General features: G+C 40.2%; 1 protein-coding gene across 2 annotated transcripts in view; it reads left to right on the top strand.

Annotated features, from left to right (window-relative positions):
* Nucleotides 1-15,794, top strand: part of ADARB2 (adenosine deaminase RNA specific B2 (inactive)) — a 296,845-nt gene that overhangs the window by 273,903 nt on the left and 7,148 nt on the right. For both annotated transcript variants that reach the window (XM_048950585.1, XM_048950584.1), the window contains 2 exons: nt 4,220-4,388; nt 13,009-13,190. In XM_048950585.1, the coding sequence (XP_048806542.1) occupies nt 4,220-4,388; nt 13,009-13,190 (351 nt within the window). The remainder of the gene's footprint in view (nt 1-4,219; nt 4,389-13,008; nt 13,191-15,794) is intronic.

Raw genomic sequence — 15,794 nt, 5'->3', positions numbered from 1 at the left:
TGCTCATTTCAACATTTCCAGAAACTGGAATATCATGCATTTGTCCATCATTATGTTAAGGAGTATGTATCTCTAATAACCATCAAAACACCAAGGCAGTCAAATGTTAACAGTTCTCTCTTCACCTTTTTGTTTCATACCACTCTAAGGAAGCTTTATAAACCACTGTGATGAATGGAGGGTCCAGCACAGGAAAAAAAAAAATGCAAGATATGCTGTTTTATTTCTTCCTTCGTGAGGAGAGAACAGCCTCCACTGAAGCAGGGAAATAGAAAATGAACCTCCGAGGCAGTCATGCAAAATCTCCAACAGAGCCTTACTCGTGTGATTCTGTTTAATCACCGTCCATTTCCACTTCACTCTTCAACTAAATAATAAATATGGAAGTAGCTTTTTTCATTACCATTTGAACCAGAACCGGTCCTGGAGAAAATGTGAAAAGAAGGGGAAAGCCTTGAAATCAGTGAGTTCCAAGATGCTGTTCTGAATATAAACCACCTGTGTACATTCATAATCCAATAATTAATAATCCAGCATCTTTTTATCTCAGAAACTCTCAGGAGTAATTTCCACATCTGAGCACAGCACACATCATAAATCCACTCCAAATGATTTTTAAATTTGTCCTTTCCAATTCTGGTTTAAATTGACATTTTGTTCTGGTTGAAGTGGCATCCTCAGACGCCTTCTCCCCTGCAATTAGCTGAGATTAAGCAGTTGGAGAAGCAGCACAGGAAAGATCGGCAGTGCTCATAGTCTCTGATGCTTTGATCATACTGAACAGCAGAACAGCAGTCAGCTGTAGTTTGTGGCTTTGTTACACAAATAAATATTTTTCTGAGGCTGCTTTAAAATGATCCACAACAGGCTGTGCCAGCACGTGGGTTGCATCTCTTACTACAGGCAATCGTGTGCCAGAGTCTGTGTAGAACACACAAAACTCGTCTTTTGGTTTCTTCAGTATTTGTTATCTTCCTGAACTATTTAACTATTTAATGTTTAAAAAAGAAAAAAAAAATCCCTAAGCATGCTGCAATTGTCGATCTGGATTTATTTAATCATTGTCATTCTGAAAGCGTTTGGAGCTCTGGGTTATTAGTATTTCCTAAGTGTGCTACGGATCTTTTTGCAACTTGTGTGCCGCTATCCCAGTAATGTGAGCAGCCCGAGACAGGCAGCACAGCTGAGGGTTTTAGTCACACCCTATTCATTGAATTTAATAGCAGTTGAGCAGCTAAAACCCCTTATCGGTGTTGTGGGAGTGCATCCCAGGGTGAGCGTATGCCAGCCCCAGCTGCCCGAATCCTATCAGCTAATGCTGCCCGCTTGGCTGCACCGTGGGTACGGCGCGCATTAAGGGAGCAAAGTTTGATACATGGGCTGAGTTAATGCGAGCATTTGGAAAATGAGATGATCTGAGCAGTCACACGCATTTCTTAATGCTTTAAAAAACTTTATTTTTCAGCACTGGGTATGTGCAGGCCAGATCTGAGATGCTACAATAGCAACCACACCTGGAGTAGTTTGGTCCTCGTAAAACAGGCAAATGAAATTGGATCAGTAAACCCACTTCAACTCACAGAAGAGTTTCAGATGCTCTCCCCTTAAATTGTTGGCCTGTGCTTTAAATGCCCCAGATACTCAACAGCATTTGGCAGTGATGATGGTTTTGTTCTCCTCTGCCCCTCCCCAGATAATATTTAGGAAGTGAAATCAAAGTCATGTATGCAATGAGCTGCTCATCCCTTCATGTGGCCACTGAAATTCCCCAGCAACTGCATGTCCCCTTGCATGCAAAATGTGGGAGCTTCAGTTGGGTGAACCACTTTTGAAACAGGATGGTCAAGGGGACGAGTGCACGGATAGGGGGGTTTGGAGCTGAGGAAGACAGGTGGGTGCAGACTGAGGTCAGAAATGAAGACAGCGATGCTTAGTAGAAGAAAATACTTTTCTGAAAAAGATGGGGAAAAATGTTTTTAAAAATCATCTTGTGCTAGGGGAATTCCTGCAGGTGGACTCCTGTGGTAGACCTTTATTGAAAGCATAACATCTGGCTCTCATCAATACTTGTTGAGCAGTGCCTTTAAATGAATTTGCAGAACAAAAAAGCATCATTATCTTCATTTTACCTGTGGGAAAGCTTAGGAAAAGAGAACCAATCTGCTTAAAGTAAAACTTTCTTCCAGTTGAAACAGCAATAACCTCAGTCACTCTTCACTGCTCCCATGGAGGGTATCTGGCTCTGTCATGCCGCAGATCTGGGTGTATGCAGGATGAGGCAAGGGGTTTTCACTGTACATCTCTTTATGCTGCACAGCTAGACACATTTGTTAGACAGAAGCAATCACTTTCTTCTTCTGTTGTTCAAATTTCATGGTTCCTTCCCCACCACTCTGTTGTTTAATAATAAAACATGCTGCTCACTGCTGCTCGAGTCATGTTTTGAAAGTTTCCTGCAGAGTCCCCATAAAAATATGGACTGGTTCCCAGACAGATAATCCCATATACACATAGCACAGCAGACATCCTCTGGATGATGCTGCACGAGGAACACCAGATATGTATCTAGTAGGTATGATGGGGCTTAGATTTGAGTGGGAATCAGTTTTGGCTGTGACCACTCCATTCAAGCTGGCCCAACCTGCTGCTCACGTTCAGATTCCTATTTTTAGACTTACAAAGGAAGGAAGGAATCCAAGAGGAAATGATCTGTGTGGGTTCAGCTGCTGCATCTGCTGGCAGGTCACAGCTGACTCTGCTGTTTGTTCTACATGTGTTTGCTGCCTTTGCTAATCCCAGCAGGCCAAAGTGATTTATTTTACTCTTCTCATTTTGTAAGTCATCCATTGGCAGCAGCCAAAGTCAATCAATAGCGTCAAACAGAGCTCACAGCACAGGCAGCAGTTGTACAAAGAAAAGATGGTGAGGAACAGGATGAGGAAGACAACAGGTGCCTGGTGAGCACTACAGACCCTGCTGCTGGTAGCCAGAAGTTTGGTCAGACAACCTATGGCACCCAGCTTTACTCAATGGGAGGAAAGAAGCCAGGCAACAACATAGCCACTAAGGGTTAAGGAGCACCACTTTTACTAGCAGAAACCTCTTGGTCCAGCTAAGGTCCATGAAAAAAAAAAAAAACCTGGAGATCTGGAAATTGGCTAAACCCCTCATGTCTGTAGAAGCAGCACTCCTTTCCCATAAAGCAGAGGTCACCATGTACCTACTACCTTTCCTTCTTCTCCTCTGGGCTGCAATGTGAAAGGTCTGTTGCATGCAGAAACTATCCTCCAGTTAAACCCCCTGAGGGTGAGAATGAGATCCAGAGGATTTCCTTGCTCCTTTTCCAACATTGCTGCTCTTTGCAACCAAAATACCTAGAGGCAAATAGGTAGTATAAGAGAGTAAGAGTAATTTTGATAGTGAACTCCCACTTTTTTCATTTGATAAAAATGATAGCAAAATAGTTTATTATCTGCAAATTAAGCTCACTTTATTATCAAGCAAATTAAGCACAGAATAAGTGTGCTAGCTGTTTGCCCTGCACTGCCCCAAAGGCAGCCACCTCGTACTCAAATGTAGTATCACTGAAGTGATGATGGATGGCAAAGTCATAACAGATACCAGTTTGACGAAGGGCAGTAGTGTGCTTCTCTTTAGGGACACTACAGAGGGAATTTAGGCAAGCAATAACTGCCGAAGTATGATTTGCTTTAGACCCAGAGTTTGAAACTTTAGCTTTTGAGAATTTTCAATGAAATTCCTTGATAGCAAATGAGAAGCTCTGTCCTGAAATTACTCAGAAAAGGCCACTGAGTATCACATCAGGCTATGGACTGAGTTGGCTCACACAGGTGAGATTTTGGTTGCAGTTCTTAAACCAAGGCTTTCCAAACATTGGAAATTCCAAACATTTAGCATGGGAAACTAGAAAAAAAAAAAAAATCATATGCCTCTATTCTTTTGAAACATGGTAGGAAATGGTGAGTTCACCTCAGTATATGTTAATTACAATTTTATGAGAAGCAAATCATGCGAGGAAGCACAAATTCTTCTCCATTGTGCTCCTTGCTTAGGCTATGGTCTTGTCTTATTTTGCATTCAGCTTCAAGGACCTCTGCAGGCGGTTCTGCAAATGCAAACTATGGCATCAACACAGCCTGTTAGTTTCAAAACGCACCTAAAAACAATTAATGATTGCCATTCTTGTACTTTTGTGCAGTGAACAGCAGCAAGCACATAGTGAGAAAATATCGAGGGCACCTCCGAACAAAGATCGAGTCTGGAGAAGGAACCATCCCGGTGCGGTGCCATAACGCGGCTCAGACGTGGGACGGCGTGCTGCTGGGAGAGCAGCTCATCACCATGTCCTGCACAGACAAAATCGCCAGGTACTGTAGCATCTCATGTGCATGTCACAAAGCTGCTTGCATGTGGAAATGAAGTTTGAGGATGATGGCTACTGGTGGGGAATGGCTCATAGGTTCTGACATAGACTCCCCTTGTATGCAAAGATAGGGCCTATAAATAGGTGGAGTAAATAGAATGGTCTCCCAAATTCTCTATGGGTCATTAGTTGCTCTTTACAGTGTGACAAAAATATAAACTCTCTTTGCAGCATTTTCTGCCAGTAGAATTTCAGTGTGCAAATAAAATACATACGCTCTGCTCTTACTGGATCATTTACTGCAAAACTTGCAAACCAACCACCATGCAGATAAACTGACCTCATCTGCACTGATAAAGTGCCCTAAGTGCTGTTAAGAATATTGCTACTATCTTGAATGTCATTGCAGAGCTCTCATGTCACACCCACCTCTGTGCCTCTCTAGTCTGTCTTGCACATATAATGTATCTTTATGTAGAATAACTTCAAAATAACAAATATTTCATAATTATTTCATGGTGGTACATAAAACAACACACTTGTCATTCTCTATTTACAATATTAATTAATAGCAAATGAAGGTTATCATAAATTGAAACCAAAATGTGCACATTGGGAAGCACACTTACTATATTACTAGTATCTACATATACATACATGTGTACTTTTAGTCACAGTTATATATGTATGTATATATATATATATACATATAATGTGTGTTAGCTAAATGTCATAGAATCATAGGATTGGAAAAAACCACCAAGATCATCCAATCCAACCATCCACCCATCCCCTTTATGCCCACTGATCATGTCCCTCAGTGCCACCTCTGCATGTTTCTTGATGATGTCCAGGGACAGTGACTTCAACACCTCCCTGGGAAGCTCTCTATTTAAAACACAGCACATTGTAGCTGTAAAAATGTAAACATTACAGCAGAATTCTCTGCTGGAATATCACGCTTAAGATCTCAGTCAAGTTACAGCAGCCCAGAATTTGATTCAATTATTGAAGGTCAACATAAACAAAATCGTTTTTGAAAACGTGTTTTTGTTCACTGTATATAAATTCTTAGCTTTAGCTGGATGACCTACTGAAGTTCAATTTCTCTTTAGGTTTAGCAAAGCCAGGCATTTTGAGAGAAAAACGATCTGACTATCAAATGGAAATATTAACAGGTTCAAAGGACAGAAGACAAAATCCACACTCTGCTAAGTGTAATCATTACAAATACTGTGTTTACATGACAAATAAAGGGCGTCTTCTGCTATCATATTTTCATTTATTCATAAAGAGATAACTGAAAACCCAAAGAGTTTTGAGCAGATCTGTCTCACTCTTTTCAGGTGCAGCTGGGTTTTCCAAATTCAGACTCAAAAAAATAAACAAATTCAAGTTTGTGAATTGAAATATTGCACTCTCTGAGGTTTTGAATGTCACTGGCCAGTGAATTAAATATCAGCTTTGCAAAGAGTAATTCATTTGCTGTTGATGGGGATGCTGACTCTAACTCACATTCTCACAAGCTGGGTTTTCTCCAAGCACATCTGCTCTAGTACAAAGAATCCTTTCCTTTTTGGCACATATCTAAACAGTCCTAATGTCTGTGAAGGAAAAAACATATAGGGTGGTGAAATAGAGACTGCTGTGTGAGGGCCCTTTCCTCCCCCTCTCTATCCTCCTCAAGAGACCAGAAGGTGGTTTCTGTGTCATTCTTCAGACTCCAAATATTTGCTCTAACACACAGACAGTTGGCTCTTCAAATGTCTGCAGGATGCAGGAATTTGATTTCACATCATCTGGACTTGTCTCACTAACAGAAAAAAAAAAACAAAAAAAAACCTCTGAGGCTGAAATTCATGTTTGTATAACCAAGATTTGATAAAAAGTCTGACTTGTACACTTTGGATTTTATTGCTTATAAAAGCCCCTTAGGAGTGCTGGGCTATTAGAGAATGTTTCCCCTTGAGAATCTAACCAGTAGCTGTTAAAATATACATCATTTTGCATTATTTGCAAAGGACATTACTATCAGAATATCAAGAATAGAGTTACTCAGAAAAGTGAGTAATATTCTATAAATCATGTATCTAACAATTTATGTTCTTTCCTACTCATAGGATAGCCACAAGCAGAGAGCGATTTAATCAGATTTATTTGTTATTCAAAGGAATTTAGCAATTTTTATTACTATCAACACAAATTTGAGAGGATTTGATGCTTGGTATGCATTATTTGAGTTCTGTGGCTGTGTTGAGATTGCAGGATAAACAGCCTAGTATCATACCCATTCCCTTACTGAATTAAAGCACAAACACTTCTGGCATGAATACTCATGTTATTTGGCTCAGGCAGGGAGTTATGAGGTGAAATTCTGTGACTGTATTATAGAAGAGGTCAGACTAGATCTTGTTGGCTCCTCCTGGCTTTAAAAACTTATGCATTTATATCTGCAAATTTAAAGTTAGGGCTCCGTGAATCCCCAGATAACCCACCCTGAGAGAGTGTTGGCTTTTACACTCAAGTTCTGTCAATCTCACAGTGCAGCTGAAGTCAGTTCAGCCTTCTTGCTGCACATTTTAGGATTCAACCATGTTCTTTATATCCAAAATTCAGCAGTCACACTAACACCTAGGATTCATTTCCCTCTTTCAGGTACACTGAGAAAAAGAAGCAATGTCATGAGCAAAATAATTCTGAAAAAGAACAACTGTTTGGGGAACCAGTCTGTACATACTTTAACATGTTGTTGATGGTAATCAGTAGTTGTATTAACAACTTTATATCAACAGAGACATCTTAGGTCAATATCACAGCACCAAAATATCTACTTTTCTTGTGGAAGCAAATCCACTCATACAGCAGTCCTTTACAGGAAGTCTGCCAAACAGTCCAGAAACCTCCTTCTATTTTTTAAGCTTTGTCTTCTGACTTATAGAGATTGAGCCGGCTCACATCCTAGCTTCACCGTGCCACTGGGTTTCTTCCATGCAGAGAAACTGGAGAAACTATTTATCCCAGCATCCATCAGTCCATAATAACTGTGTTTTCCTTTCTGATGGCTGCATGGAAACGTTTAATGATGACTGTTGAGTGTGCTTTGGCACTGGGAGTATGTGGAGGAGGCCACCATAACCCAACAGACACACAGCATAAACCAGCACTCCTAGGTCATAAACCATGGCCATACAAATGTATGAAAGTTATTTTGAGGATCCAAGCCCAAATATTCAGCGTTAAGATTTACTTAAAAATTAATTCATATCTGGGTGTCCCTTTGAGTTCTGCAGTACACAGCACTTCCCTGGGACCCTCTTCCTTGGTTGACCTCCACAAGGAACTGGAGCACTTAAGCTACTGCCAGGGCAGAGCATGTTCATACTCACTGGATGCCTTAGCTGTTGTACTTACTTTGAAGATGCCAGCTTTCTGTGTATCCAATCTACATCTAACAGTATACAGACAAATCTGTAAATGAGTGAGACATAACACTTAGTCTCTTTCAGAAGCTGGCATCTGCCAGCTGCCAATCTGCAGCTGCCCTTGCAGGGTGCAGGTTTGAAAAATGTGTTTACACAGGCTTTGAGGAAAACAGTCCTCACAAACACTGTCTTTATTCAGCAAATAAAAGCCAGAATTCAATGTGTACCTTATAAGCTTTGGCCTTAAAATTGTTTTCTTGCTACAGCTTCTCAAAAGGTCACCATTAAAAAACTGTGTGTTTTCTTGCCACCAGGTTAATGGTCATCAGATTCCTTTTATTTCACAGAAACAGTGGTGTTAAGCCTGGAGGTTAAATAGGACCTACATCATATTAATTATACCTCACCTATAAAATGTCATAAGCAATTACAAAGAACCTCCAAATTTGGCATTACGGCCCTGACAGTCTATTCCTGTCCCTTGATGAAAGTTTATGGATGATGTGGGCCCACAAGCTAGAGGAATCTTTTCTGAGAGTATCCTCAGAGTATTGTAAGGTGACGTGGTCTTGAAGTACTGTTTCAGGTTTTAGCAGTAGAAATCTGCAAGCACTTTACAAAATGATTTGGGCACACTGAGTTACATTTAAACATGTGTAAAACTGCAAGACTAAAAGTCAGCATTAGAAATTGGCATTCTTAGATCTATCTTAGCATTAGCCTCCTGACCAGAGCCGTTGTTAACAGAAGACCTGACAAGGTAACTCTTAAGAAAAGCTACTTCAAAGGCTGCATATTAATGTAAATGAAAATCAATTAGCACAGCAAGATCTTCAATTAGAGGTGATTTGTGTACATGATTTGTAATTCTCCCTCTTAACCCCTTTGTATGTGACTGAGATTTCAATTTCAATCTTTCACCACAAGGTATATTCGAGAAAACATATATAAGCCACCTACTGGTAAAACAGAGATCAAAAACTAATGCACTATTTCCAGTTTCTTAACCAATAATAGCTAAACGGTCACATAAATAGGAACACCACAGGTGTTATGCTGAGTGCAGGCCATCGTTATTAACAATTTATGTTGTGTGAAGCATAGCTAGAGATTTTGGTAACAGAAACTATGGCACGGGAGTTAACAATGTGACCAAAACAAGTCTGTCTTTTATAAAAATGCCCTAAAAATATAAGCTTTGAAATTCATCACCCAAAGTCTCCAAAGGTCCCAGGAAGACAATTCAGTCTCGGAGAGCTTCAATGGAAGGTGGACACTTTTCCCTGAGATGTTTTATTGAAGCATCAATGGCAATTTCCCCACATCTCAGCCTCAAAGGGATTTGAGAGCTGGAACGCACCAGTGTTTCATTTTGTATGACGTTAATTTGTATGATCATATGGCTAATGCTGAAAATAACTTGGGGATGACATGGAGATGCCTTTCCCTGCGTGCCTTCCTGGTGGTGCTGTGCTTTGAGGAGTTTTGATGTGCCCGGTGGGGCCAGGAGAGCACAGCATCTCATTGAGGAAAGACTGCCTGCTCTGGGATGCCTCCCACTCATCCGTGGCATTTCCATGATTGACAAACAGGGGAAAACATATTGACTTAAGGATTATCTATATTGGAAACTGGACGCAGAATTCTGTCTTTGTAAACAGTTCAGTAATATCCGGTGTTTGAACAAAAGGAAAAGTGTGCTTTCACTCCATTTAAGGTACCAAAATCTCCCATATGTAAGTGAAAAGGGGAAGACATTTAGTTTTGTTGATCCTGCTTGCTGTAGATTTTGGGGGGTTTTGGAACCATTTGTGACTAAGGGAGTAGTGGGTTGATTTTCTCTGTATTGGAAGGATTATTAAGAAGAGTACAGCATATAAGTTATTAGAAAGATGCACAGACTTGAAAACAATCCTTAAAATCCTTCACAATTATGAAAATTCAGAATGATCCAGCATATTTCTTCATAGGGAGAAAAGTTACTTTCATATATCAAGGACCCAAAATGTAACACTGCATTGCTCTGAATAATAATTTTATTTTGAAAAGCTGCATTTGAAGTGAGTACTTTGTCACGGATGGGAGCACAGCTATTTTTGTGCACCTAAATCAGACTACAGAGAAGTCATTTCTTCAGAAGCGAACAATGTTAGGATAGTCTCACTGTTGTTCTTTCCTATCATCTAACTACAAATAATCCTATAGGTGCTCTGTCTTCTAAGGGCCACATTTACTTGTTACAGTTCAGTGTAGTATCCACGTTTGTTGGCCAAGGGATAAACAATACAGAGGACGAATGGATCCCTCTTCCCTGAATGGATGCTGACAAAATAAGGCTGTATCAAACCAGGAAGCAAACAGTAGTGTGTCACTCATTGAGCGTAATGGTGCCATTCCTGTTGTCCTTTCTCCCCACTGCCACCATGGAGGACAACAGCCTTGGTGTTACTCAGAGAGAGCCAGTAAGCCTTCCAAGCTGCTTTCCCCTCAGAACCTTGTCTTCTTGGTGTCAGCACCTCTTCCGATTTCTCTGTGCTTTATACCTTAGGGTGCTATCTCGTTCTGGGACAGCCTTTTTTTACAACACTTGTTTCTCATCAGGCTCAGCTGTTTTTGTGCCCCATGTGTCCCCTTGTTTCTTTGGTGTGACCCCTCCATCCAGTCAGTCCTGGCGCTATTTATACCTTGATGTCAAAATTCACCATTGCTGACATATGGTTTTCCTGTTCCCTCAAACCTGATGGGATCTTCTTTTGAGACGGGTTTTCTTGAGGAACTGTGGACTCTAGCTCTGCTGCCAAATACAGACTTCAGCAGATCATGCTGCATTTCCATCTTGATTCCCAAACATATATAAAGACTGGGTTTTACCTCCCAGAAGCATTATGAGAATTGTTTGTGAAATGCTTTTAACACACAGAGGCCAACCTGATCACAGTTATGCCATGATTTCCAATAATGTATTTTCATCGACATCTGAATCCCTTTGTATGCAAGGATGAACATGTTCAGAATTAGGCAGAGAAACCTACCTAAACAAAATGCAGGTTCCTTGCAATTCATTTAAATGAAATAATCACTATTACCTTGTAATTTATGATCTGAACACAATCCCCTGTTTTGGTAAATAAAGCTCAGATTGTTTCTTGTGATATGCATACTGTTAAAATTCCAATAGTGTTGAACATATGTTGGTCTTCTGTTTAGCTGTACTTTTTTTTCTCTCCTTCAATCAAATCTACAAGAGATATTTTTGAGGAAATGTCAAACAAACCAAGATCTCACAAATTTCCATCTGGACAAAGACATCACTGTCTAATTTCTTTACCACCCTCAGAAGCTGATCTGAAGCATAGTGCTGTTATCTGAGTTCAGCTCTATTTCTTGAGCCTGCATTATTAATTTTGCATCATGATAACATATTTATTCAAAGAGGCAGCTAGTTCTTTCCTTTAAAAGCAATGTTATTTGAAGGAATGACCACACATTTTTTCCCAGTTGAAGTTATGCAAATCTGATTGACTAAAGTAAATGTTTCATAAAACCAATGACTGTTTAAATTGTGGGACTAAATTGTTTGTATATAAATATTACCTTTTATATTCCATTTGAGTTTTATGTAGATGAACACATTACTTTAATGACCTGCATTTACAGAGGGAGACAGGGAGAGTCTGACTCTGAAATCCTCAGCAGCCAGATGGCTGCCTTTTCTTGCATGAGATTAAAAGATGTTTCTCATTCACAGCCCTGCTTCGGAGGCAAATTAATATAGCCAGCTAAATTGCTTGTGTTTTTGGAATAAAATTTAAAGAGAACTTTTTAAAGCAATTGGTGTCACAGGTTCTTAGAGCAGATTGCTCTCCAGGTACAGCATGCTGGTTTTAAACATTCAGTAATTAATGGAAAGTATTCCGTGTTAATTGACTGCTTCGGGAAAGAGAAATATAATGACTTCTTATTAATCATGAAAAGAGACATACAGCATGGAGGTATTGCAATAATTGCACTAACAGTTGAGAAATGTTAATTAATGAAAAGAACAATGATGTAAGAAATTAGCTACATAATGCTTGCTGCTGATGGAGATTGCGCTTTAAACACATTATTTAGCATGGCAGCTACTGGATGTTGCCCTAAATAGCAGGCACCTCTTATCCTTTTCTTCAGTCAGCTATGGATTTCCAAATGTTGCCAGTATTTTGGCTTTTAATGAGCCAAAATATGCTCTGCAAAACTACATTTTCCAAAGTTTTCAGTTTGAACTCCTGAACTCAAAACTATTCAAACAGATTGACAGCATTCAACTTACATATAAAATACTATCCAAGGGTAAGAGAGCATCCATGCATATTTGTGCCTAGCACGATGTAAAATGTAGTATATTAAAATGATGAACAGTTCTGGAAACCAATCAACCAGCAGTGACAAGGAGCTCAGTCATTAACAAATCCAAGGCCCCAAGGTTTCCATCATCACTTTGTTGCACATTTTGAGACAGCAACAAGGTGAGAATTGCTTATCACTAGGAACACATTAGAGCAGGTTAAGATGTTGGTTACGAATACATTGCCTTAGCATGTAACTCTTGCTTTGTCTTCAGGAACAGAATTTCATTCTTATACATATCTTCATACATGTCTGACCATTTGTGCAAGAAAATGTCAGTCTGTGATGTTTTCAAAAATTATTCACAAGACCTTCGACCTAGGTCACATAGCATCTTGGTTGTGCAGTTATGGGAATGTAGTGGTACAGAATAATGAATAATGGATAAAGAAAGATACAATAACAAAAGCACTCATTTTAGTTCTACCCTTGTGAGTGTAAAAAATACAGATGCAGTAAAAAATTAAGTTCTGCTAAAGACATGCCAAAAGATCTTCAGTCAAACCAAAATGCATGTATAAAAAATAGGCTTCCACAGGAAGCTAGTGCTTGCAATAAAAGAAAACAGAAATATGTCCCTTGAGTTAGTGGCATCACAGTAACATGAAACCATTGTTTTGGGGCAACTGGTCCTAAAAGCATATCATAATCCACCAGTGCAGTGTGCCTCATGCCTCCTAGCACAAGAACGGGGAGGTTTCACCCTTCATACTCTACCCCACACATTAGCCTTGCAGGTTTTCCCAGGGCAGCTCTCTCGTGGCCATTCCTTCACCCATGTATTATTTTATCCCTTCTAAATTTCTTTTCCAGATGGAACATCCTTGGGCTCCAAGGTGCTCTTCTCAGCTCTTTCATTGAACCCATGTACTTACACAGCATCGTTGTGGGAAGCCTCTATCATACTGGTCACCTTTCCCGGGTAATGAGCCATAGAATAGAAGACATTGGTCAGCTGCCAGCTTCATATCGGCGCAATCAGCTTCTTCTCAGTGGTAAGCTAACACCTGCCTGCATGACAAACAAGCCCCTCTCCCATCACTAATTGTGCAGGTCGCCAACAGGAAAGTTTACATATTTGTAAGTAAACCATTAGCCATGATTTCATTTTTTCCCACTGAGTATTAACTTGTAGAATGAAGAAACATGCATTTAAAGTCAGTTTCTCTTTCACAAGCAGAACAGACTTCAGTAGTGTATACAAGTTAAGTAGGAAAACTGCTACTATACCAAGTGGAAGAAAAAAGGTATTTCTAAGTAAAAGATCTCTAAAAATCAGGAGGAAAGTTTTTAATACATTTTAGGTTTAAGTCTCTCATCCCACCCTCCCTCACCCAGTGTCAGCACAAATGTGCAACGTCAAGAGAACCACTGCTCATATCTTTGAGCCATGAATGCAGCATTTCTATCAGTGCCTTTTATATGAAGCTCCTGCTCCTGTACTTACTAACAATCATACTCAGCAGATGGCCATCCAAGAAGAGCTGTTGGCTCCTGCAGGTGGTCCTGACTGCTCGTCAGACCTCTAGGAGGCATTGGGGCTGCCTACTGAGGATCCTGCTGGTTGTGTGAGCCATTCTGTGGCTTGCAGCTATCTTTCAAGGTTCCTCTACTGCCACCATTCTTCTTCTAAGCCCCTCTTCCTACCCCTGGTCACCATTCCTTTCATGTCTAGTCCTTCCCATCTCTGTCTTACCTTCCATACCCTCCAGACAATAACTGCCCAGCTGCGCTGCACAAATTCCTCAAAGCCTCAAATGTCTTCAGAATCTCAAGAAGCATGTGAGTGCTGAGGACCACCAGCTCTGTACAGGATCATAACATTATTTTGCTCTTTGGCATTGACATTTGCTTTTCAAGAGGATTCACTAAGAAATAAATGCACTGAGAAAGAAATACAGAGATGGGAGGATGGGCTGTGTTAGTGGAAGATAACATTGCCTTTCACAGTCTTCTAGGTTCCTAAGTCAGTGCTGTTTTGTCCTTTAACTTTCTTCGCTTTGGTGTTTGTTTGTTTCTTTTTATGTGTCTTTGTGACAAAATTATTTTGACTGAGGCAGAAGTGATAGTTTAGCCACTGGGGAAATTCTCAGGCTCTGTGTGGTTTAGTACATCTGGTAAGTGTACTGTGCATGCATGTGTTATGAGGTGAATAGGTCAAAAAACTTGTTTTAACAGCTCATCTCAATTTTTAGCCCTTCAGTGCAGCCAGCCAAAGCCTGTGTAATGCAGGTATGCAGAAACACTTCTTCACCACCAAGTCCTTCCTGGCTCAGTCCATCATGGTCACCACTAAGTCCCTTCTTCCCTCTGCAAGCAACAGGAGGGAGGAAGGAAAAATCTCCTCCTTTTCCAAATCTGTCTGTTGACTTGGTAACACATCCCTGCTTGCAGGAAGTGTCTGCATCTCCTGAGCCACTTCTGCCAGCCCTCACTCACTGCAATCCACCCATATGATCAATATCAAACTCAGCTTGAAATGCTGAAGGACTGAAAATTCAATAAAGGAGTTAAACATAGAATAGTATTGTTTTGCTGGATTGGACTTGCAGACAAGACATAATGGCTCAAATATGTATTAATGTCTACAAATGATTATCAGATTTCAAGGGAGTTAGAAGAGCATCAAAGGGTACCTGGTATCATTGCATGCTTCGTGGCTGGCTTCCTCCTTCCCTGAGATCCCTGTTGGAAAAGCTTTTGCTTTGCTTTTGGATGTGTTTGTGGGTATTCTTCAGCTTGTGAGAAGCAGTGGGAAGAATCTGTCTCTCTCTGTCTATATTGTTCTTGTCTCTAAAGCCATTATTTGTAATCTTTCCTCCCCTGGAGTCCCAAGGAGCCAATGCTGCAGCCCTGCTTAAAACTCACATCACTGAGGTTTGTGCTGAATTTCCTTCAGATGGAAAACTGTGCCAACACCATATTTGGTGGCTGTGGAAATGGCCACCTATCAAAAGCCATACTGAATTCATTACAGACTTCAGCAGCCTCAACCAGGCCATTCTGCCTCCCGCTTTCTTCACAGGAATCAAACCAGCCAGGGATTTTAAATTGCAGGAGTCCTTCAATTATAAGGACACCAATAATTGGGGCACTTCATCATAACACTACAAGCATTTTGTTAGAGAGGAGAGTCAGAGTGTGTGATGAGATATCCTGAAATAACTCATTGGCCCCACAGAAAAATAATCAGTTTGGTTTTCCACTCACTGCAGTCCCAGATGGATGGAAATCCTTTCATTTGCTGGAATTACTCTTGGGTGCAGTTTTAGAAGAAAGAAAAGCCCTGTTTCATTTTTATTTCCTTTTCTCTTAAGATTCAGGCCCTTCTAAAGTGTATTGTGAAGAGGCATGAGGCTTAAGGAGGGAGAGGAGAATAAGAACAGATTTCAGTTCATATTCCACAATGCTCAAGTTCATATTGTTTGTACAAAGACTCTCCTATCCCTTCAAGTTCCTGCAGTCTTCTATTGTATTCTTTGTTGTGTTGGTTTTAAGGAAGATATTTTACATAAAGGAGAGAAAATTATCTAGATTATTTGGGAATTACCTTTCAAACAAAGTCAGAACAATCAGTTGTCAAAAGAAAAATACGAAGA

This window comes from Lagopus muta, chromosome 7 (genome assembly GCF_023343835.1).
Source record: "Lagopus muta isolate bLagMut1 chromosome 7, bLagMut1 primary, whole genome shotgun sequence".
Classification (NCBI taxonomy): Eukaryota; Metazoa; Chordata; class Aves; order Galliformes; family Phasianidae; genus Lagopus; species Lagopus muta.
Note: the sequence above shows the minus strand (reverse complement) of the source record. Positions and strands in the feature narration are given on the sequence as shown.